Source organism: Chlorocebus sabaeus, chromosome 3, assembly GCF_047675955.1.
Source record: "Chlorocebus sabaeus isolate Y175 chromosome 3, mChlSab1.0.hap1, whole genome shotgun sequence".
NCBI lineage: Eukaryota > Metazoa > Chordata > Mammalia > Primates > Cercopithecidae > Chlorocebus > Chlorocebus sabaeus.
In genome coordinates this window covers 80,802,334-80,827,477 of record NC_132906.1, presented here as the reverse complement: position 1 = coordinate 80,827,477, position 25,144 = coordinate 80,802,334, and the positions used below count along the sequence as shown (strand labels likewise).

The following is a 25,144-nucleotide window of genomic DNA, read 5'->3' as shown; positions in this document are numbered from 1 at the left end:
TGTGGTGTCCAGGCCAGCGGCCGCTGCAGCCCTGGGAGCGTGTCAGAAATGGAAATCCTTGGGCCACTACCCAGACGCACTGAATCAGAAACTCTGGGCATGAGACATGAACATCACAGTGGCTCTACTAGAAACATGAAAGAGGCTTTGGAACCTCTCTTTTCTTGTGGGTATTTTTAGTTAAAAATTCTTAGTAAATAGGCAAGGAAGGTTTTAAAAGTAAACGTCTGGCCATGCATACCTGTATCAGTCTCAAACATGAATCATTAAGTTCAGAACAGCAGTGGCAACACCTTCTTCCCCTCTCTGCCTGTGCCCCACCAGGTAAATAAGCAGGAAATTCTGGAGCTGCAGAGCAGCTTGGGGTGAGCTCCAGGCACACGGGGCACAAGCGCAGTCTGAGTGCACCTATGAGAACAGTGACGGTTTCCTTACCCAACAGCCTGCAGTTCTAATTCAGCCCCCTTCAAGTTTCTCACTTAATAGTAAAGAAGAGGGGCCCAGCGAAGTGGCTCACGCCTGTAATCCTAGCACTTTGGGAAGCCAAGGCAGGCGGATCACGAGGTCAGGAGATCGAGACCATTCTGGCCAACATGGTGAAACCCCGTCTCTACTAAAATGCAAAAAAACGTAGCCGGGCGTGGTGGTGTGTGCCTGTAGTCCCAGCTGCAGGAGACTAAGTCAGGGGAATCGCTTGAACCCAGGAAGCAGAAGTTGCAGTGAGCCAAGATCACGCTACTGCACTCCAGCCTTGCGACAGAGCAAGAATCCGTCTCAAAAAAAAAAAAAGAGTGGTAAAGAAGAGTATTTGTCACTACTCCTGGATCTCTAAATATCTGGCCTCCAGTCTGGGAATGGGAAGGTAGTAGGAGCTCAGATGTGAACTCTACGTTAACAGTAAGCACTTTTACCTGTGTTTGCTCCTCACTGGTCCTATGGCAAAGGGCCTGATCCCTGAGACACCCAAGGAAGATTGAGCTTGTAGAGCTAAGGTGATCTCTGTCCAGGTTTATATGCCTGCATGCAAAACATGTTTCCGGTTTAAAGCTCAGCACCCCCACTGGAAGGTAGGCGAATGGATGGTGCGCTCTGTGGCATTACTGGATGTTGGGCCGTGTGGTATGACAGTCTTCCCTGGCCTAGACTCACAGACACGAGAGGCTCATTGGCACCGCAGCCACTGGGATCTTTCTTTGCAAATATTTACTCAGTTGAGGTATCAGTTGGACCATATCAGAAGAGATAGAACAGTGAGTGAGCTGGCATAATTCAAGAAAGTCATCTTTAGGAGGTATAGCTCTGTGGTTACTGACTCTCTTAATTGGCTACATCTGATAGATTGCCAAAGACAATCCAGAACTCAATTTCCTAGTAAGATAAAATGTTTGAAAGATTTAAGCCCAGAATTCTGGTTATTATTATTACATTAGCTTCCTGCTATGTACTGAGTGCCTTCTGTGCCTCCGGCATTAATCTTCATAACAGCTCTGCCTGATAGATCGAATTATCCGACATTTTATGGATGAGGAAATTGTGGCTGGGAGAAATTAGGAAATTTGCCCAAGATCACTACACAACTGGCCTGTCCAAAGGTCTTGTTCTCCACTAAGTCAGATGTGTGTGAGTGTGCTTGTGTGTGTGTGTGAGAGAGAGAAAGATGGAGTTGAGTAAAGATCAAGGTATTTGAATGATCTCTTATGCAGACAGAAGAAAAAAATTACCAAACACTTAGCAGATATCAGATATATACAAATCTGGACACATTCACACATGTTATCTCACTTAGTACATAAAAGGGTTTGTTTTGTAAACAGATTGTCACATGCAGAAAAATATGGTTTTTCTAATGTCTGTTATTAACACAATCCCAAACCAATGCTGGCCTTCAAGTAGTTTATGATATTTTTAATGTGTTCACAGATTTAATCTGGAAATGTATTTTTAGCAGTTCCATTTAGTACCTCTTCTTGATCTGAACTGCACAGTGAGAACTAACACATAATCGGGAGCAATAGGAACCAAGACAGGGAGGAGCACATGGGCAGCCGGAGGCTTGCAAGGCAGCTTGTGATCTGCTTTGCTCAAGCATGAGCCTGGTCTGCAGACACATGGGGCTTAGGTCATCTTAGTGATTGGCAAGCATCTGTAACAGAAATGGCTCTTCTCCAAATTGATTTTTTAATGTTATTTTAAAATAATTGTGTACATAATGATAAATGCTGTCTGACTGGGAAGAGTTTGCTGCCTTAAATTAACTTTGGTCCAGTTACCTCATTTTGACACCCGAGGTTTGTTTTCCTCTGTGTTCCTGGATCTTTTAGAAATTACTGATACTGAGCATTCATTTGCTGAAAGGCCCGTCTCCCGGATTAAGCTCCATAAGAGACCATCTTACAATGGTCAAACCTGAACCCAGGACAGAGAATTCCTGAAGAAGCAGTCTCCACTTTATTGCTAGAAATAAGCCATGCCTTTATATTATTCTAATGTGTCATTTAATTTCCTAAGTGAAAATTTCCCATCTTCAGCAAGAGTCTATAGGGATAAAAAGATAGAAATAAGATACCCTGTCTTGTTATCTGTGGATATTTCTGAGTGGAACAGTTAAGGGTGATTTTTGTTTTGCTCTTTTTGCCCCCCGTGGGCCTTTCTGAATGTTCAAAGATGTGTTTGTATTTAGTGTATGTTACCTTCTATTTGATGACAAAGCAGCAGGGAGACACAGAAAAAGAGGGAAGAAAAGTGACTGGAAAATAAAGGCAGGTAGCTAGGAAACAGTCCCTTTTGTCTGGGACAAAAGGCCCTTTATCCATTTAAATGGAGGTTGTTTAAGTCTTTTTTAAAATAAATTTTATTGTATATATTTGAGGCTTACAACAGGTTATGGGATACATAATGTAAATGAGCCTTAACTCCATTCTTGCAAACAAGTTTTGAGATGAGAGCTGAAGAGGACTAAATCCTGAAAATGAGAAGTAAAGGCCATGACCATAGAGAGGGAGAGGAGGAGAAATTGAACTCAAGTAGAGAAACGGGAAAAATAGAGAAACATTAGAAAAATGGGCCAGTTCAGACAGCAGAACTGGGAAGCTTGGGAATTTTTGTAGAAACCATATCTCCTGGATAGCAAAGAGTGCTAAGAAAATGAAAGGTCACCTCCAGATTCACCTAAAACTTAATCCAGTCATAATTAAGAATGTAAATACATTGGAGAAAAGCAAGGCTTTCAAAGTATGGCTCCTGAGAAAATGGCGTTCATAGATAAAACTTGTAAGCAGTTCCCCAAACACTGGAAATCACTTTTTTGTGTGTATGTGAACAGCTGCTCATAGTTGAGAATTAGATCATATTCATTTAAATAGTTCTGCTTTCTGCTCATTAAATTGCTCCCCTTTCACATGATGGAGTTCAATATGGTACCGTAGTATTTCATGATAGAAAGATCACTGTGAATTCCAAGTGTTCTGCCAGCTGTGATATATCCACAATTCACTGGACCTAAAAAAAACAAAAACTTACTCCTTGAGGAAAAATTTCCCTCCAGCAAGACAAGGTAGATGTTGCTCTGAAACTATGACTGCAAGCATAATTTCCTATGTAGCAAAATCATATGGACATAAGTTACCCCTGTTCATTTGGCCGAATTGTAAGATTGGTTTGAGATACTGGCCTCTTGACATTTTCTTTTTTTTATAAATGTCAAATCTGCCTACTTATGCAGAATGCACACACATATCGTTACCCCGCAGAGCTTTGTTCAGACAGCTTGTCCGTGTTGGAAAGCGGTGCTCTTCAGTGTCGTGCACATTTAGACACGAAGCTCATCCTGGCTGCTTGCTGGGCCACACCTCTAGCTGCTGTGTATATTCTGCAGTTGAGGGGAGTGGTAGCCAACCAGGCTTCCAAAGTGTTTAATTTGTGTGAATTTTCTACTGACATGAGGAAATCTTGAGTGACTAGAAGCAGATTATAGTCTTGTTTTCTTTGATAAGTAAAATCCACAAATGTTAAAACCGTGCTAGATATCACCTACTGAGCTAGACCAAAGTACGCATCAGATGGTTTCTCCACTTGATCTCATGTCTTCACAGTCGCTGTTCAAGGTCAGTTTTAGGGTCATCGTTTTACAGATAAGGATGCTGAGACTCAGTTTACCTGGCAAATTCACACCCATGATAAGTGGTACCTGACCAAAGCCTGTACATTTTCCACCTTCCCAAACTCTCTGATTATTCATAACTTAGCAGAGTGCCTTAGAGGCCCGGGGAGATCACCTTTCCCTTTTCGAAGCCCTGGTTCATATACCTTACTTGAGTATTTTTTCCCATCTATAATTAATGCATAGCTGTGATGGCACTTCCCTGTTGGAATTAAGATGTCACAAATGACACCTCTGTATCAGCTGCTGGTAAACAGTAAAAATGAGGACATATTAATAAGTAGAAGCCCAGTCAGTACGAAGCAAGTGTTCCTTTCAGCTGTATTACAGTTTGCTGGGAGGCTTATCCCCAAAACATAAATGTATTGATAGTTCGTTCTACAAAAGAATTCTGTACTTTCCTAGAGGATTCAAGGCAGAGTTTGTTTAAAGAAGTGTAAGTTGTCTTAATACTTAGAAAATGTACTTCTTGAGCCTGAAATCGCATGAAACCTACTAGAGGTGACTGGTATGTCTAACAAAGCCATTGATGTCTGTTTTCAGAACCAGCTCCTGGCTGACCATGGACATAATCCTCTCATGAAAAAAGTTTTTGATGTCTACCTGTGCTTTCTTCAAAAACATCAGTCTGAAACGGCTTTAAAAAATGTCTTCACTGCCTTAAGGTCCTTAATTTATAAGGTAAGTTGCTTCATGGGTGATGGTTAGAAGTTTTCCTCCTTCCCCCAGAATTGAAGGGTACATTACCAAGCACTGACCTGTCTGTGGTTTATCTGCTTCCTCTCATCCTGTCTAGTTTCCCTCAACATTCTATGAAGGCAGAGCCGACATGTGTGCAGCTCTGTGTTACGAGATTCTCAAGTGCTGCAACTCCAAGCTGAGCTCCATCAGGACCGAGGCCTCCCAGCTGCTCTACTTCCTGATGAGGAACAACTTCGATTACACTGGAAAGAAGTCCTTTGTCCGGACACATTTGCAAGTGCGTGTGGTTTAGCTTTCCAATACGGATTTACTCTGTGCAATCCTGCTGTATCAGGAAAACTTTGAGTATCACATTGACCAATTTCCCTTGTCATAAAGATACTGCAAGATCTAGAAAACCGGGAAGCCACATTTGCTGGCTTGGTTTATTTCACGCTCTATTACTATAAGATCTGGGCCTGAGATGCGTTTCTGTTGGTAAATTGACATTTAAATATTGAATCAATATCGGACTGATTAAAATTCCATTGCATTTTTGTTTGAACTTGTATGAAATATGCGATGGGTAGACTGTCCTTTGCAATACTTTATCAGAACATGGATATATTAACTATGCCACGGGAGGGCTCTGTCTTATCTAATACTCACATAGGTATTAGAACCTATGTGAGGATGCTTAATAGTAAACATTTTAGGTAAGAAACAAAAAGCCCAACCGAAGTGGTTCTTTTCTGTCCTCTATCTACTGACACATGTGCTCTCTTCTCCAGAGTTAAAGCATCCTAAATTCTCTGCTCTGAGAGCCAGCCAAGATAATGACCAAACTTCTGTATTGTTGTAAACTCTCTTTTTCTACAAACACGTGGTAGGGATCCCTCTTCCATCTCTGCATTTTACCCTTTTTTTGAAACGATATTTATGGTCCACATAGCATTCATGGATACAACCATGAACAAAACCACCCTCTCATGGAGTGTAGTCTAATGGAGGTCACAGACAAGCCCTGGAACTCTTAGAGTACAAGTGTGAGCACTGCTGTTGTAGAGGAACTTGAGTGGATCAGGAGGGGCACCTGGAGGATGTGAAGGATGCATAGGGCTCATGGTTGAAGAGTGGTGAGCGTGTTTCAGGCCATAGTGAACCACGGGGAAGCACTCGTCTGGGGAACTAGACACGTTCCTTACTGCAGAGTTTAGAATATGGGTGAGAAGGAGTTGAGGAGGACCTGTGGTTGCATATCCAAATCGTGGCGTATTTGGACAGATCTTCTGGACTCCAGTGTTGGTGATGGGTCAAGGCTAGTCTAGACCTCAGCTAGGGAGACCATTATCAAAGCTAGGTCAGAGAGGATGCTTTCCTAGACCAGGGATGGTGAGGTCAGAAGGAAGAGGAGATTGAGTTGACAACATTTGGTGACCAGTTGTACCTGGGTGTGGTGAAGGAAAAGGATAAATAAAGATGGCCTCCATGCTTTAGCTCAAGCAATTGGGTAAAGGCAGTGCCATTCATAGAGCCAAAAAAAGATAGCGCCCCCCCATGGCATAGTTAATATATCCATGTTCTGATAAAGTATTGCAAAGGACAGTCTACCCATTGCATATTTAATACATGTAAGTCCAAACTGAAAACTGAGAAAGAAATCATGTCTCCCTCTTGGTTGGAGAAGGTAATAGGTAAGTGGATGGGCTTATCTCATTCTCCTCCTCCCTTTGCTCTCCTGATCGGCATTTTACTTTGCAAACAATGTTTTTTAAGGCTAGCAGAATCACTTTCTGGAATTACTCTTAAAGGGGAAGAAAGTACCTCAGATATTGTTTCCCACACTGGAGTGACCCCTGCTCAAAGCACCCCCACAACCCCCACTGTCCCCTGTCCTCAGCCACATCCTGACTGAACACAGAAGCCCAGCCTGGGCAGTCATTTGAAGGTAAATTGATTTGCTCATGTTTGTGTGTCCCTAAGGTCATCATATCCGTCAGCCAGCTGATAGCAGACGTTGTTGGCATTGGGGGAACCAGATTCCAGCAGTCCCTGTCCATCATCAACAACTGTGCCAACAGTGACCGGCTCATCAAGGTGGGTAGCCTGGCCCATGTTAGTTTCACCCCAAGACTCTGCCTCAGCACCTGAGGTGCATATGGACAGGCAGAAAACAGAGGAAGCCACGTGTCCTTTCTTCTTCCACCCTTGTTTTAGCACACCAGCTTCTCCTCCGATGTGAAGGACTTGACCAAAAGAATACGCACGGTGCTAATGGCCACCGCCCAGATGAAGGAACATGAGAATGACCCGGAGATGCTGGTAGACCTCCAGTACAGCCTGGCCAAATCCTATGCCAGCACACCTGAGCTCAGGAAGACGTGGCTCGACAGCATGGCCAGGATCCACGTCAAAAACGGCGATCTCTCGGAGGTAGCCCTGCCAGCCGCTTGATCAGGTTTTTGATAAAAAACAGTGAGGCCCCATTCACTAAAATAAGCCAGTTTTGAGAAAAATTATCCCATGAATCAAAAACCAATTGAAAATATGCAAAACTTTAAACAGTATGAGACTCAGGGTGACTTCATAGTTAGTTGAGCATTTTAATAATTTAAAACAAATTGTAAGAGGTTATTTTTGCCACTGAAGAGCATTGTTTAAGCTCTTAAACATATTCATACAGTTTCCTGCTAATTAAAGTACACATCAAAACTCCTCTGTAGTTCTAAAATTCAGCTATTTTATGATAAAATGAATCCCTCCTTTTATTCAAGGTAATGACAGGTGTTGCTTTCTCCTGCGTGAGGTAGTCCATTTCCTTTTGTGGATGCAGTAGGTATTCCAGCATTCCCTCTTATGCAGAGCTGATGTGTTTCCATATGTAGACTGCCTGGCTGGGAGTTGGGTGTGTGGGCTCCAGTACAAGTAATATTGGACTTTGAATCCAAGATCCAATATTAACTAACTCTGTGACATTGAGCCAGTTTTTTAACCCTTCTGTTGCTCAATGACATCATCTGTAAAATGGGGAATTGGAGAAAACAGTTGGCTGTAAGGCAGTCTGTGCTCCCAGGAGAACTCATTCAGTGTCTGTGCCTGAGATGTTTAGGTATGATCGACAGTATTACTATAGCAAGCAAGTTTTGACTTTTAAGCTTTTATAACTGTTTGAATTAATAAACATACTCTAAGTCTGAAAATTTTAACTATATTTACTTATTTATTTTTCAAGGAGTTCAATATGCTAAAAAGTACACATTAACATGACAGTTTTGTTTGACTGTAAATTTAACGTAAACCGCACATTGGCCATAATAAAAAGGAATAACTAAGAGAAGTAATTTTTCTATCGTTGTAAGAATTTAAGATTCTTTAATAACCTATGTAGCCTAGGTCTCAAGAAAAAAAAAAAAAGAAAGGAAGAACTCACTGAGCTTCACCTGTTCCTCTGTGAATTAGTTTTACGTGGCTGCCATAGCAAAGTACCCAGACTGAGTGGCTTCACACAGAAATGTATCCTCTCACAGAAGTCCAAGATTGCAGTGGCAGCAGGGTCGCATCTCCCAATGTCCTCAGGGAGAACCTGTTCCATGCCTGTCCCTGAGCTCTTTGTGTGACCAGCAGTCTTGATGTTCCTCGGCTTGTAGCCACATCCCTCCAGTCGCTGCCTCTGTGGTCTCATGGCATCCTCCCCCATGTGTCTGGGTCCCTGTGTCTCCTCTCCTCTTCTGTGACACCAGTAATGTTGAACTTAGGGCCCACCACACACCAGTATGACCTCATCTTAACTAATTACACCCACACAGAGCCTGTTTCCAAATAATATCACATTGTGAGGTCTCAGGGAGGCCATAAATTTTGGGGGGACACCACCCAACCCAGTATACCCAGTGAATAGGAGACGAAAGCAGCTAATTTATAAGATTTCTTACTGCCCTTGCCGTGTCTGGTTTTGTGTATGTGCTCAGTAACCCATCATGTACTTTCCTGCCTGTTCAGTGCATGTGACCCTGCTGTGCACTGCAAGGACACACGTGGGAGGTATGAACTCTGCCTCTGAGGACTGGACAGTGCATAACTCCACTCTCCAACAGACTTCTCTCTGCACACATCAGAGTGCATGCCACACTGCTGACATTCGTTGACACACGTGCACGTGGAGCAGCCTCCGCCGGTGTCTGTTGGCTAGCTAGGGGTGAGGGTCTAGATGAGGGCACCACGCGGTGGCACTCACCCCGCTGACAGGCACAGAACCGCACACATAGAACCTTGCAGCGGGTTCGCTTCCAACAGCTGTCTTTGATCTTTATAACACCATGGCAATTTGATGAAAAGAATTTCTTTTTTCTTTCAATTTAAGATATGTATAATGTTACCGATTTAAGGTTCAGTTATGCTTTTTATTTAGAATTTTATGTTTGGAAAAAATTATAACTTGCTCTTAATTTTTAAGTCAAGCGAAAAATATATTAGCACCTGAAATTTGAGCCATTGTCTCAGAATCTAGGGAGGAGCACATGTTTTCTTCAAAGCATCCTCTTCGCTTTGAGAGAAATAATGCAGAAATATTAGATATACTAAGAGAAAAATGCTGCTTTTATCTTTTACTTTCCAAATGTAGTAATTCTATATAGAAACAAGTTTTAGCAAATTTACTGCCATTTATCTCAACTCCCAATTAATTCCAAATTTTCAGCTTGTGTGAGTGGCTCCACTCTTTTCAAAAGGGAAGATGTCAGCTATTAGAAACACTAGCTGGTGCATTGAGATCTAATATATATGTTCATACACTGATTAGATTTCTGTTTGTGTGGGACATTATGACATGCTGTTATCAATGATGATTCTGAGGCATGTGTCTTCTATTACAGGCAGCAATGTGCTATGTCCATGTAACAGCCCTAGTGGCAGAATATCTCACCCGGAAAGGTAAGGAATTATTCCCATGTTTTGTGACATTAATTAGTATAAACCCATACAAAGCAGCAAACAAGTGAGAGCCATTCAGGAAGATTGGAAGGTGAGAATTTGTGTGTTTGTGAAGTGTATTCATTGTTTTATCCCCTGGCGTGATGTTTGCTTGAATTGGTGGGCACAGCAGAAATTCCAGGACCAGACAGAAAAGTAGATGACATGTTGTCATGTAACCTCCTCTGACAGCTTCACTCTGCAAAAACTAGTTAATGAGTTTTGCATCTGGCCAAATCTAGAGCTAAGAAGATACTTTTCCCTTAAGATAGTTCCCACTGGAGTGATTAGGCAATCAAGAAGTTGTAACAGGAGATGATCAGACGGCATTTCTGCAATGCAGCCCAGCTGGCTTTATTGTCTGAGAAGGCAGCTTTTCTGGTGGAAACCTTGTCTCCCAGAGGACGGAGATGGGGCAAGGCGTGATGCTGCATTTGTGCACTCTGCGTTTGTTCCCAGATGAGCAGGCCGTGGAGTCTTCCACAGGTTCCCTGTGGTTAAACAGCAGGTGCACATTTCCACTCCACAATCAGCACAGCCCCAAATGGTGACATTTATTTTTGGAATACTGAGGTTCTTAGAAAAGCTGGTAGTCTGCGTGAGTTACATGGGAGAAACAGCAGCACCAGATCTGGGCTAACGAGGAATAGACGTACGAAGTGAGAAATAGTATGAAACCAAAGATGCCGAGGCCACAAACTATATTTCTGGTGCAGCTGGCTATTCGGAATGAAACAGCAGAGCCCCAAAGAGAAAAATTTGGAAAGGGCTCCATGTTCATTTAATACCAGTACTATTTCCTGTCGAGACCTTTTATCAGGTGATGCATTTCCTCATGTTTAGAAGCAGTCCAGTGGGAGCCGCCCCTTCTCCCCCACAGCCATAGCGCCTGCCTGAGGAGGAGCCGGGGAGGTGAGCCTGAGGATCAGCCCAGCCCCCGGGGACCCCCTGCCTGGTCACCTGCCCTCCCGTGGTGGGGGATTTGCCCTTTCAACTTTGCATGGACAGACTTCACTCTCCTTCCCTCCGACTCTGTGGCTCTCTGGTTGGCTGGTGGTCTATTCCTGTGGGCACAAAAGGAAAGCACCTTGGCCACCACTTTGGTTACTCCACTGGTGCCGAGTTAGTGGTGAAGTGTACTCCGTATCCTAAAGCAGGGGTGGTTGGTTTTTAATTTTCTAGTTTGTATGTTAATGTATCCTCAAGCCCCTAGATTAACGCTTTTCATGGGGGACTCTTGTTTCCATATAACAAATAAAAACTAAACAGGGAAAGTGGCAGATGCTAGGTAATCCATGAATAGTGTGGAAACCTGGGATCATGTGCAGCAGAAAAATCTGTGACTTTAGGATCTACGTTTTCAAGGCTTGATTTCAAAATGCCCTGTGTTCCTCTTTCTCCCTAAATGCAGAAGTCTCAATTCAAGTTTTTACTTCCGTTTTATTTTATTGTGAACAGTTATCTCAAAATAGAGTAGTGGAACATCTCATGCCCTTCTTCACTTGATCATTTTGCATAGCTGACATGGTCCAACTGACGTAAAGCTGTTTTCCAGTGACTGTGAGATGAGGAAAGGTCCTGAATGGGCGGTCATTGCTTCAGAAACATCCTTATCCCAGACACTGATCCTGCCTCTAAGCTGACACCCTTTCCCGTTGGAGAATCGGAGTGCCCAGGCATCCATGCGCTCTGTTGATACAGCCAGCCACCTACCCCAGGGCTGTTGGGGTAGGAACCAGCTAAGGCAGCCTGTCTGCTCACCATTACGGAGCTACACCTGGGTTGTGTGGGGAAGCTCTCATCTGAGACATGTGTTCTTCCCCGGCCAGAGTGGGTGAGGTGGCAGCTTGAAGGAAACAGTTCTTTTTGAATCATACATCTCTCTTGTATTGGCTTTGCCTTCATTTTTCTTATCTCAGCACAGGTCATCCTACCAAGTCAAATGTTCACATATTGTTATTTTACTATTAATTTAATACCTATTCCTCAGTTTATTTACAGTTTAATATTTAGAGATTGCATACATTTTAATCCAGGTAGATAAAAAATTTAAAAGGGATAAGGAGAAGAAAGTGAAAGAGGTGAGGGTTCCCTATCGGGACGAAAAGCACACAGGTACCCCCGTGAATGCTGGCCTGGTGCCTAAGAGATTTCAAAATCCGTTGTTTCATTCAACACAGAAACACACAGGGCGGGAAAAACCCTAAAGGTTCACCCATGTTCAGGTTCCTAACTCTGACTCTCCCTCCTCCCTCTCTTCCTAGGCATGTTTAGACAAGGATGCACCGCCTTCAGGGTCATTACCCCAAACATCGATGAGGAGGCCTCCATGATGGAAGACGTGGGGATGCAGGATGTCCATTTCAACGAGGTGCGTGCTTGGACTCACGTGGGCTTTCAGGCACTGGGGTATCTGGGAGCCTGCTGTTTGCATTGCTAGTGCATCAGACCAGGGCTTTTTCCTCCCTGTAGCTGCTGCTTACACACGTAGTTCTAACTGAGATGATTCTCCAGAAAACTGATGCAGAGCAGCAAAAGCTTCTACCATTCTCCTCTTCTAGGAGTGCCTCCTTTTGTTTGGAAAGAGGTTGTGAGGGGTTAGATTGTAGTGAAGTGAGGCTCAGCACTTGAACACATCCAGTAAAAGTTCCAATGTATTGGTCATAAAGTTTCTCATTCTTTATAGCAGTTAATTTCTCTGGCTCATGAGTTTTCTTGGTTTTAATATGACTTTTAAATTAATGTCTCCAGCACCAGTCGTCTCCCCAGGGCCAAACTCAAAGGCATGAGAGGCCAGACTTGGGTTCTGGTCATAGCAACCCCTGTCTAGGGCCTTGGTCCCTGCCTTGCTTGTGTGCTGTGGCCCAGGTCCTATGGGCCCTTAGGAGACAGGACCACCCTGTCCCACCCCCAACAGAGAACAGCAAGTTTGACATTAGATCACCGTAGCAATTTCTGCAAATTCTAGTTTCTTGCTAAAACAGATTAGCCTTGCAGCCACTTATCTGTAACTGGAGAGTTTTGAAATAAAACTAGATATTTGAATAAATGCCAGTTTTCTGTTGGCATTCACTCTGTTTCCTTTTCCATGCCTATCTGCCTGAAGGGTTCTTTGTGTGCACCTGCCTCCCTTCAGCCCAGGGTAGAATGAAACAGCTGAGGGAAAGCTTTTTAATCCTGCCCATGTTTTAAGGAAAATGAAGTTGTCTAGTTTCTCCCATGGAGTGGAGGAGCAAACCAAGAAAGGAGTCAGTCTCTTCTGCCTCTGCTGCACCTGCTTCATCCTGACTTCCAGGGCCACAGTGGTGTGGCATACGGTTGATACTGGGGCTTTTAACCATTCTCATGCCAGGGAGGCGGGCCCTTGAATGCACATCCTCATGACATGAGCTAGGCCATAATTCAGTGGTTCTCTAAGCGTGGTCCTGGAACCTTTCAGGGAGTCTTTGAGGCCGGTACGCTTGCTACTGAAGGTCTCTGAGGCTGGGTTTTCTTTGTATGCAGCGACCCAAACGACCTATCACAGAGGCTGGGTGCAGAATGGATGCACATTCGGGCTTATCCTACAAAATCAAACAGTAAAGAGAGTTGTAAAAATGGGAAATGGTACTACTCGTCACTCTTTTTTTTTTGGAAGAAAATCCTTTTTTATTTAAAAATGCTATTTTTAAAACATGGAATAGGTTTATTGTTTTCATTAAATTAATAAGTAAATCTTAATTTTGTTTCAGTTTTCATATCTAGTATTGTAAATATTGAGAGAGACCATTCACATAAACTTTGGGGTCCTCCATAAATCTTAAAATCTACAAAGGGGTCTTGAGCTCAAAAAGTTTAAGAACCACTGTTGTAAATTGTCTAGTCTCAATTGGCCCTCAAAATTAAAAACTAAGCATGAATTAAAAGGTTAACATATTGAGTATACTTCATGTTTAAATATTAAGATAATTTAAACCCCAATAAAGTTTTCTAGGTATCCTACAAAAAAGAGAGAGAGATTGGTTATTACATGGTGTTAACAGTTCTGCTGTTTCTCCACCTTGAAAGGCCTGGGTGGATGGTCTTTTTTGTTTGTTTTACTTTTGACTCTCAAATATGGAACCTGCCACCGAAGGATCAAGGCCCACATACTCCTGGCTTTGAACTCCTCACTTCAGGCGAATTTCGACTGAGTTTTTCTCTGGGAAGAGGCATGACTGCATTGTCTCCTTGCAGAAACCACCCTGGCGCCTCTGCCAAGTCAGACCTCTGGAGTGTACCATTTTGTTCAGAATTAGATAAGGAAAGCAACGATGCCAGGAACAATTAAAGATTGGAAAGTAGACCATTTTTAGTGACCTATCCTGCAGAGCTGATAAAAGGAAGCTTGCATTTGTTCATCTGATTGAGTAATAGACTGAGATAGTTATTATGTTAGCGCCTAATGAATTAGCCTGTGATACCAAGTGCACACAGCCTTGGGGAAATAGTGAATGGCGCCCCCTCTAAGTAATAACTAAGCCTGTGACAAGGACCCCTTTATCAGCTATTTTCAGAAGATGGATTCATCACCTTGTCCTTGAAGCATAAACTTAGTAAATCTTTAACAAGGTCCATAGTACATGACAATCTGTGGTGATTAGGATGTGACACAGCAGGGTTATAAAGTCCTGAGCGAGCCTTGCACATCCAGATTGAAACTAACGGGGAGCGGAAAGACTAACGTGTTCTAAAAGGCAAGACATCTGAAATTACCAGGCACGTTTTCGCAGATTGGCTGCCAGGATGTTGCAAGAAAAAGAGAGATGAAAATCTCTGCCAGAGAGGAAGGACTTTGGGGAAAATCTGATGGGAAATAAGTGTATAACACAGTTTAATAAAAAGCATTGCCCTTTTAATCTACATTATTAGATATAATTAAATGCCTGAGATGTTCTCCTAAAGTGATTTTTAAAGGGACACTACCTAAAAATACTCAATTCTCTTAGCAGCAGGCCTGAAATGAGTTTTTACTGGCACCAATTCCACCTTCCTTGACTCTGATCCAAAGAGCAGACTCGTTTCCAGCTGCTTTTGATTAATAAAGAGAAACCTCCAATTCCTATTTACAATTTTGTTTCGTAAGACTGAGCCTGTGTAGATTGAAGAATTCAGAGTTTCCTGTGGTGTCAGAATTCCCCATGGCCCATGTAGTTTTGAGATCCCTCCCTTGTTAACGAATGCAGTACCAAGGTCCTGGAAGGATGCAGGTAGCATAGTTGGGAGATTGAAGAAAGACTAAGAAAGGGACTGTTTTTAAAAGTTCAGAGAGGGTTTAGGGAAGCCAACAAGGAATGTTACAGTGCCCCGAGGTTAGCAGCAGCTGCGTGTCGCCCCTTAACCTTAGGAATAAAGGGGGAGAAAGGGAAAAATTACATAGAAGGACCACCTAGCAGGACCTGTGAGCTTTTTAATAAAGGACTCCTCAGGGCACCCACACAGGGAGGGAAGGAGTAACTGCCCACCTCACTCTCCTCCTGCCCCCCAGCATCCTGCTGGGACCTGCCGTTGGCCAAACTCAACAGCAACCGGACAGGAAGTCGCCATGCAGAAGTCCTGCTGTGTCTGCTTCCCAGAGCAGAGCCCGGGAGAACAGGGCCCAGAGGAGCTCCAGAGGGAAAAGCAGAAAGTACAGACAGGTGGATCCTCATTATCCACCTGTCTGCTGAAATGTCTTTGTAGCCCCCAAATCAATACTCCATGGTACTTTTGTGGTCATTCAGGGATAGGTACAGAACATCGAAAGATTTTACCACTCCACTGTGTTTCTAGCTGAGGCTGAACCAGGCAACGCTCTGTTTCTTGTCGCAGCTCTCATCCCGTGGTCAGAGGCGTTCAAATCAGACTGACGCCATCTTGAGCGAGGGCTGGGAAAATGAGACTGAGACTTGCTGGGCTGCCTTCCCAGAAAGTCAGGCATTCTGAGCCTCTAGATGTTCACGGTTAAGGGGTCAAATTAATAATGTTTACTAGACAGACCCAGACTTGGGAGTGTCCAGATATCCCAATATCTGGAGAAGAAAGGCATTCCTGATTTTTCTTTAAAGATAATATTGATTTTTGCAAAACACATTAATTAAGAAAATTATTCCTTTATCACAAATCCTCATAGCAGAGCACATTTCCCCATGTATACGAGTAATGTACCTAGGGTGGATGTGTTCCTCCTGTTACTTTCAGGAACACCCTACTCTGTCTATGGAGTGGCTGCACTTTCACCATTTTACTTCCTTAATAAACTTGCTTTTACTTTGCACTGTGGACTTGCCCTGAATTCTTTCTTACACGAGATCCAAGAACCCGCTCTTGGGACCTGGATCAGGACCACTTTCCTATAACACCACGAACAAGCCTCCTTTGGTGGTCTACTTAGTGCCATGTTTTTCACATTTGTGTGGATTTTGTTGGTGGTTCGCTGTTTAAAATGGCCCCAGGGAAGCGCTTAAGTGCTGTCTGGAGTTCCTAAGTGCAAGAACACTGCGAAGTGTGAGTTACATAAGCTTTGTTCAGGTGTGAGTTCTAGTGCTGTTGGCTATATATTTAATGTTAATGAATCAACAATACGTATTTAGTTAGGTGTCTTTAAACAAAACACATAAAACAAGTGTAGGTATTGATTGGTTAATGAAAATATTGTAACCAGAGGCTCCCAGGAACTGAACCTTGCATTTTCTTTGGGAAGCAGGCAAGTATTTGCTAATTCACAGTGACGTTATAGAACATAACTTCCTCGGATAATGAGAACTGACTCTACCTAGCACACAAAACTGTTGTTTTACAGAACAACAGGTCTCGCCATTGCAGAATTGCTGCTGAATGTAACAAACGTTATGTGAACTTCACTAGGCCAGTCTCTGGCTTCTATTAGTCAAAATTGTTTCTATTCAGGAATAGTTGCCAGTAAGAAACATAGTGTTTACATCCTTAGACTATCCTAGGAGATAGAGACATCAACAGAACACATTCAGGGATTCCTGTTTACATCTCATCCAAGCGCGGCAGTAAAACCTTTAGAGCCAGCTCATCTCCACTTTACCCTTGACTGACAGTGCTCCTGGAGCCGTGAAAGTCACATGGCACGTCCTCACTTTAGGGAACTTGGCCAGTGGAGCTTGGGTGGCTGTTCTGCCTTTGCTGGCACATCACACTGCCCTGCTTCATTTTGCAAATGTGGACTGGGCTTCCTTGGCACTGAGCTGGGGGCCGGAGGTCTGAGAGTGAGCAAGCTGTGGTCCCTGCCATAGCACCCTACGCTCCTGCTGCAGCTTCCCGCCCTCTGAGGAGAAACACCTCAACCACAGTCCCTCCAGTCTGAACTGGAAGTTGTCTGAGTTCTTAATGACTTGCAAATTTCTAGATTGACACATGTTGATGAATTCCATAGACTGGCCATGTGCCATGTGCTAGCTCAGGGATGTGTAAGTGAAAGTCCCTGCCTCAGAGAGTTTCACCTAGTGCAAGAATCCTCAAGCTTTCAGTTGCTTAGGAATTACTTGGATCCCTGCTACAAATACAGATTCCCATCCTTATCCCCCAAACCCAGATTTAGTTGGGTGGGTGTGGGGCCCAGGAATCTGTATTTTAATAAGCATCCAAGGTGATTATTCTGATGTAAGTGGTCCTCAACTGTACCTTGAGAGATGATGATATAGTAGAAATGCGCATTATGCTGTGATAGCACACCGTTGCCTAAGCCAAGTCACACATTTGCAGTTATTCCCCAATGGTAGGTAATACTGATGGCTTCATAGGTAAGATTAGTTAAATTAATCCCAAAATAGAGCAAATGGTATCTCAGTGAAAAAATGTTTAAATAACCCTGCACAGACATAGGCTCATGCAGGCATTTTCATGCACATGTGCCTACACACACACACACACACACACACACACACACACACACACACACATATACAGTGTTAATGTGCTGTTTCCAGAGACATGCTCAGTGCCTTCAATTGCATCACTGTGGCACATTAAAATGGGCCTGGCTAATTACATTTTTAAAAGCTTCCTTGATGGCTTACGAACTTGTTGCGCTGAGTTCCTTTTATTATAACATATTTTATAATATTAAAAATATAAATATATTATAAAATATTTTCCCCCAACTAATTATTACTGAACAGTTCTTTGCATATGTCAACAATATGGGAAAAAAGTATCTTGGAATTTAAATTGTAAGCAAAGCGGTAAAACCATCAGGCACTCCATATGACTGCCCTGTAAGGTTATCACTATCTGACCATTGTCTGGATTTGTTCCGGTTTTCAGGTGCAGTGATTGCGGAGAATTTAAAGTACATTAATAACTGGAATTTCTGCTGATAATGTTATTCATATATGTTCCAATGTTTCGTTATTGTGTCTTGGTCTTTGTGACTGTATAATTTTGTTTGATGTATGGTCTCTCAAACTTAACTGCCGGTGATTACCAGTTATTTCTATTCAAAGAATTGTTACTTGATGCAAAAGCTGTAAAGGATTAGGTATAGAGTTGACATTAACTAGAATAATTTAGCTTACTAAATTAGGATTTAATGTTCAGTAATCCACACTCTACTTTTATGAGAGATTGACTTATTTTTTAATATAAAAGCTATTTTTAGTTTGTTTTTGGGTAAAATATGTGCTAACTCTGCTTTTTATAATATATAATACCATTTATTTACAATAATAAGTGATATTTGGACTGATCAACTATAGAATTTGAACTGCCTCTGAGTCAGAAGGCAAAATAATGTTCAGTAGAGTATAAAACTTAATGATTTGTTATTTCCTAATTCTTGATAACCATCAAATTGTGAGACTTATTTCATAATGACTTACTAAGCTCTATTCACTTTATCAAACTTTCCTATTTCCCAGCCATTCTGGGGACTCTCTCTTGTTGAAGCCCATCTTTTTTTTTTTTTTTTTTACTGAATATAACAGGTTCTCCCATAATGAACTCAATTATCTGTATCATATGGTACATACATATATATCAATACTTATATGCCACTTAAATTCAGGTTTCATTGTTATTAAACTACTCACTTGTTTATAACTTGACTACACAAGAGTAAAAATAGCATGCATTTAAATCATAGTTTAGGCTAGATGTGGTGGCTCACACCTGTTATCCCAGCAGTTTGGAAAGCCGAAGCTGGAGGATCATGTGAACCCAGGAGTTCAAGATCAGGCTGGGAAACATAGTGAGACCCTATCCCTACCAAAAAAATAATATTAGCTGGGTGTATTAGTCTGTTCTCACACTGCTATAAAGAACTACCTGAGGCCGGGCGCGGTGGCTCAAGCCTGTAATCCCAGCACTTTGGGAGGCCGAGTTGGGCGAATCACAAGGTCAGGAGATCAAGACCATCCTGGCTAACACGGTGAAACCCCGTCTCTACTAAAAAATACAAAAAACTAGCCGGGCGTGGTAGTGGGCGCCTGTAGTCCCAGCTACTCGGGAGGCTGAGGTGGGAGAATGGCGTGAACCCAGGAGGCAGAGCTTGCAGTGAGCTGAGATCTGGCCACTGCACTCCAGCCCGGGCGACAGAGCGAGACTCCGTCTCAAAAAAAAAAAAAAAAGAAAAAAAGAACTACCTGAGAATGGGTAATTTATAAGGAAAAGAGGTTTAATTGACTCACAGTTCTGCAGGCTTAACAGGAAGCATGGCTAGGAGGCCTCAGGAAACTTACAATCATGGCAGAAGGTGAAGGGTCTTACATGTAAGACCTGTCTCAAAAAAAAAAAAAAAAAACAGAAAAAACCCAAATCTTAGTCTATCAGTTAAAAACATTTGACTCAGGAGACCACCTATAAATTATTTGACATATATTTAATAACTGACTAAATCTAGGGCTACTTAAAATATACCTGAAAGGCTGCTGTGTACAGATATCTTGCTTGGATACACAGACCATCATTTTAAAACCAAATAATAAGATCTTCCTTATATAATACCTTATTGTCTGTTATGATAGTTGATGTATGTCTACATATGTTTTTATGTCTTATAAAATTATCTACATTTGATTGTTTATGTTTGACTGAGAAAGCTCCGAATGTGCCAGTTTAGTGAACATACCCCTTCCCACCTCCACAGCCTCATTTCTTACCACTCTGAGATTTTAGATTCCAGGCCCTCAAACTTCATGTAAATCCTCCCATGCTGTGCTGCCTTCACCCTCTTGCCTTTGCTTGGGCTGTTTTCCTGCAACCTGGGCTGTCTCCTCTCTTTTCCTTCTTATTCCCACTCCTGCCTTTCACTTTCACCTGACTATCCCGATGCTCTTTTCAGACCCAGCCGGTCATCACTCTCCTCAGCTTTCCATGCCTCGCCTTCCCTCCCCTGTCCCAGCTGGACAGATGCTGCTCCTTCCTGCCTCCCTGCACATTTCATTATCAGTACACTCACTGCCATCTTTTACCATCTCTTCCTGGAGCTAGCTCCTGTATGAGACTCCGGGGTCTAAGAGACAGGGAGTGTTTCTTCAACTGACTGGTCTTTCTTCACCAGACCTCCTCACTACCACCCAGGGACTCACTGACTGCTCATTAAATGAATCAGTACCCACTGCTCTCAAGTCAGAGTGTCTGCCCCTGCGACTTGCAGTTTGGGCATGTATTTGAATTCATTGGGTTTTCCTCTGTCCTCCGTGTCTTGCCATGTATATCACGTCTCTTCTGGTTGATGGTCTCGAGTCTCTAGTATATCAGTTCTGGCTGCTCTGAGGATGACCATGTGTGTCTTTCAGGAAGCAAATTTCATTCATGACACATAGCCTAAGAGACCATCCAAAACCTGTCCTTCACATTTGGAAAAAAATCTGCTGAGTAATTTTTATAAATTATAGAAACTTAATCATATTTATATAGATTTGTGTTACAACCCCAGTGTCAAGCAGTGTGCCTTGCATGTAGTAGATGCTTGGTAAAATATTTGAACAAATGATACACTAGACGGATGACTCAATGATGTGGTGGTAAGGGTGCATAGTCATAACTTTGGTAACTCTTTGAGAATACGTTTTCATTTTTAATGAGATTGCATTAAAATTGATTCAGATTCTTATTATGCTATAACTGGTATGGCGAGGAGTTAAGACTCTTAACATCTCTGATCTGATTCACAATGGACAGGGTGTCATTGTAGATTTACATCTAGTGTGAGGACCATGGCTTACTAGTTATAGTAACTAGTAAGTTACATGGTTATAGTTTTCCACAAAAACTTTACATTTCTTGGCTGGCTTACGCCTGTAATCCCAGCACTTTGGGAGTTAAAGGCAGGCGGATCACGAGGTCAGGAGATCAAGACCATCCTGGCTAACATGGTGAAACCCCGTCTCTACTAAAAATACAAAAAAATTAGCCAGGCATGGTGGCGGGCACCTGTAGTCCCAGCTACTCAGGAGGCTGAGACAGGAGAATGGCGTGAACCCAGGAGGCGGAGTTTGCAGTGAGCCGAGATCGTGCCACTGTACTCCAGCCTGGGTGACAGAGTGAGACTCCATCTCAAAAACCAAAAAACAAAAACAAACAAACAAAATAACTTTACATTTCTCTTTGAAAAGGCCCAATGATGAGAACCAAAGGGGCCAAATGATTAGTCTGTAAGTAAACCTAAGGATAGTTTTAAAATGGGAAAAGTTCCATGCCCTTGATGGTTTCGTTATCAGAAGGATGCCTTGTTATACAATATGTCTTCCCCATGGGAAATTAGGTCCTCTTAGAATTCTTCCATCTCTACTGCAGTCCCACAACACCACTGAGAGTAAAGATAATAAATACACACTGGCAGTGTCTTTGACCTAAGATATGCCAGAAATGCAAGGCTTTGGTAAAGGGAATCTTAGCATATTTCCTTACAGACAAGGATAGCTATTATTATCTAGTAAATATCATTAATATTACTAAGAAAAGTACACATTGACTCACTCATCCAATGGATACTGACTACCCAATGTGTATGAGACACTGTGGGATTACATAGATTATATAGCCTAGTAAAAATTAAAGTCTATTTTTTATGTTATGTTATGTTATGTTATGTTATGTTATGTTATGTTATGTTATGTTATGTTATGTTATTTTGAGACAGGATCTGACTGACACCCAGGCTGGACTGCAGTGGTGCGATCTCGGTTCACTGCAACCTCCTCCTCCTGGGCTGAAGTCATTCTCCCACCTCAGCCTCCCAAGTACCTGGGACTACAGGCATGCACTACCACACCCAGCTAATTTTTTTTGTATTTTTTATAGAGATGGAGTTTCACTATGTTGCTGAGGCTTGTCTTGAACTCCTGAGCTCAAGCAATCCGCCCACCTTGCCTTCCCAAAGTGCTGGGATTATAGGCGTGAGCCACTGTGCCTGGCCTAAGGTTTTTTTAAAAAATTAATACAAAGTAGAAAGTGATGATAGTGGCCGGGTACAGTGGCTCACACCTGTACTCCCAACACTTTGGGAGGCAGAGACTGGAGGATTGCTTGAGCCCAGGAGTTTGAAACCAGCCTGGGAAACATAGGTAGACCCTGTCTCTACAAAAAAAAAGTTTAAAACAAACTTAGCTGGGCATGGTGGCATGCACCTGTAGTCCCAGCTACCCAGGAGGCTGAGGCCGGAGGATCACTTGAGCCTCGGAGGTCAAGGCTGCTGTGAACCATGATCATCGTGCCACTGGACTCCAGCCTGGGCAATAGAGCAAGATCTTCTCAAAAAAGAAAAGAAAGAAAGTGATGATTGTAATAGAACAGGCTTATTTAATTAGCCTGTGAATTAACATGCAGAATTTGCAGTTTTCAGACCATTTTTACTGGTAAAGTTTTATGTGATCTTCACAAACACCAATTTAGGTTAGACCTGTAATACATTCCCTGGTTTTACAAATATGAAGAAATACATATATTGATAATGTTTATTGATAATTTTTATGCTTTTATCTAGCTTTTTATAATCAGAGAAGCATGAAAAGAATCATAAAAATTTGTTATGGTTAGTACGGATAGATTTTCCATTGGAAAAGATTTGAGACAAAACTAAGAATGGCATACATCTGACCAGGCGTAGTGGCTCACACCTGTAGTCCCAGCACTTTGGGAGGCCAAGGTGGGTGGATCACTTGAGGTTAGCAGTTTGAGACCAGCCTGGCCAACATGATGAAACCTCATCTGTACTAAAAATACAAAAATTAGCTGGGTGTAGTGGCACACGCCTGTAATCCCAGCTACTTGGGAGGCTGAGGCAGGAGAATCACTTGAATCCGGGAGGCGGAGGTTGCAGTGAGCCAAGATTGCACCACTGTACTCCAGTCTAGGCAACAGAATGAGACTTTTGTCTCAAAAAAAAAAAAAAAAAAAAAGCGTACATCTTTATAATATAGATACAAAGGAAAAGAGTTGGTGTGAAAACCGTTTCTGATTTCTTCGTGTCTTTTGCTGCTGTGGTGGTTACTACATGTATCTGGATTTATGAGACCTGCAATAAAAGCAGGAGAAAACTGATGGACCTTTTAATAAGCACCGGTACAGAGTTTGGTCACACGAATGACACTTTTATGACTCGTGTGCTATAAATATGACATAGAAGGTAAATGGCCTTGCTTAGATAGCGTTTTCTGGTAAATTGATTCACAACTGCTTTAAAAATGTGTATTTACCTTGAATCTGTAAACTTTGTAGGCATTAGTCCTGTAGTGAAACATTAGGGCTGGTAATGAAAAACACAGGCCTTGCCCTTCATTTACAATATTGTGAAGGATATACACATTTTCAAACACAACTATAAGACCCTTAATAAAATATTAGTAAATTGAAGGCAGGGCGTGGTGGCTCACGCCTGTAATCTCAGCATTTTGGGAAGCTGAGGTGGGTGGATCACCTGAGGTCAGGAATTCAAGACCAGCCTGACCAACATGGAGAAACCCTATCTGTACTAAAAATACAAAAAAGTAGCCAGGCATGGTGGCACGTGCCTGTAATCCTAGCTACTTGGGAGGCTAAGGCAGGAGAATCGCTTGAACTGGGGAGGCAGAGGTTGCAGTGAGCCGAGATTGCGCCGTTGCACTCCAGCCTAGGCAACAAGAGTGGAACTCTGTCTCAAAAAAAAAAAAAAAAAGTGTGTGTATATATAGATATGTATATATATGTAAATTGAATCTAGCAATACACAAATGCATCATGACCACATAGGGTTTATTCTGGGAGTGCATAGTTGGCTCTGCATTGAAAAGCCAATCAAATTAATTCATCATATCAACAGAATAAATAGGAAAAACCATATGATTTTGTCAGTAGATGCATAAAGAGTATTTGACAACCTTCAACATCTATTCATAATTAAAAAAAGATAACCAGGAATAGAAGGAACTTCCTTAGCCTGAAAACAAAAAGACTATCTACAAAAAACCTATAGCTAGCATCATATTTAATTGTGAAAGACTGACTGCTTTGCCCTAAAATTGGGAACAAGACCATAATACCTGCTTTACTGACTATTCAATATCATGCTGGAGGTTCTAGCCAGTGTAGTAAGGCAAGAAAAAGAAATAAATATTTTCATAGTCACATAAGACATAGTTATAAGGAGAAAATCCCAAAGAACTTGGAAAATAAGCTACTAAAACTGTTAAGTCAATTTAGCAAGATCACAGGATACAAGATTCATACACAAAAATTAATCTTCTTCGTTCTTATACTATGGTTTTACTATATAGTTCATGATTATTTAATATAATTTTGAGAAACAAATAAGCTGGATGATATTTAATCTTATTCCAAAAAGCACTTTCCTTTAAAATGATCAAGAAAATTTTAAAACAGTGCTATTTACAGTAGCATAAAAAATATCCTGTGGTTTGGCACAAGGATGGAGACATATATCAATAGAACAAAACAGTCCAGAAATGGACCCACACACTTGTTATCAGTTGATTTTTGACAGAGGTTCAAAGGCAACCCAAGAGAAAGCATAGTCTCTCATCAGATGGTACTGAAACAATTGGATATACATATGCACAAAAGAACCTTGACACTTCATTAGAAAATAACCCCAAATGGATCATAGTCTAAAATGTAAAATATAAAACTATAAGACTTCTGGAAGAAAACATAAGAGAAAATCTTTGTGAACCTGGGTTAGGTAAATATTTAACTATAACATATATAGCACAATCCAGAAAATAAAAACTCGATACATCAAACTTTGTAAAATTAAAAACCTTGACTCTTTAACGGACACTGTTAAGAAGACCTAGACATAGGCTAGGCACTATGGCACACGCCTGTAATCCCAGCACTTTGGGAGGCCGAGGCTAATCAGCTGAGGGCAGG

General features: G+C 42.0%; 1 protein-coding gene across 23 annotated transcripts in view; it reads left to right on the top strand.

Moving 5' to 3' along the window:
• Positions 1-25,144, top strand: part of DOCK9 (dedicator of cytokinesis 9) — a 297,489-nt gene that overhangs the window by 251,520 nt on the left and 20,825 nt on the right. For 11 of the 23 annotated variants that reach the window (XM_073014461.1, XM_073014456.1, XM_073014451.1 and 8 more), the window contains 7 exons: positions 4,703-4,840; positions 4,956-5,138; positions 6,824-6,937; positions 7,058-7,273; positions 9,712-9,769; positions 10,652-10,720; positions 12,073-12,179. In XM_073014461.1, the coding sequence (XP_072870562.1) occupies positions 4,703-4,840; positions 4,956-5,138; positions 6,824-6,937; positions 7,058-7,273; positions 9,712-9,769; positions 10,652-10,720; positions 12,073-12,179 (885 nt within the window). Of the gene's footprint in view, positions 1-4,702; positions 4,841-4,955; positions 5,139-6,823; positions 6,938-7,057; positions 7,274-9,711; positions 9,770-10,651; positions 10,721-12,072; positions 12,180-15,314; positions 18,428-25,144 lie in introns of those variants that run through there. The other 12 variants (XM_007960750.3, XM_073014464.1, XM_007960744.3 and 9 more) reach the window with 2 other exon arrangements.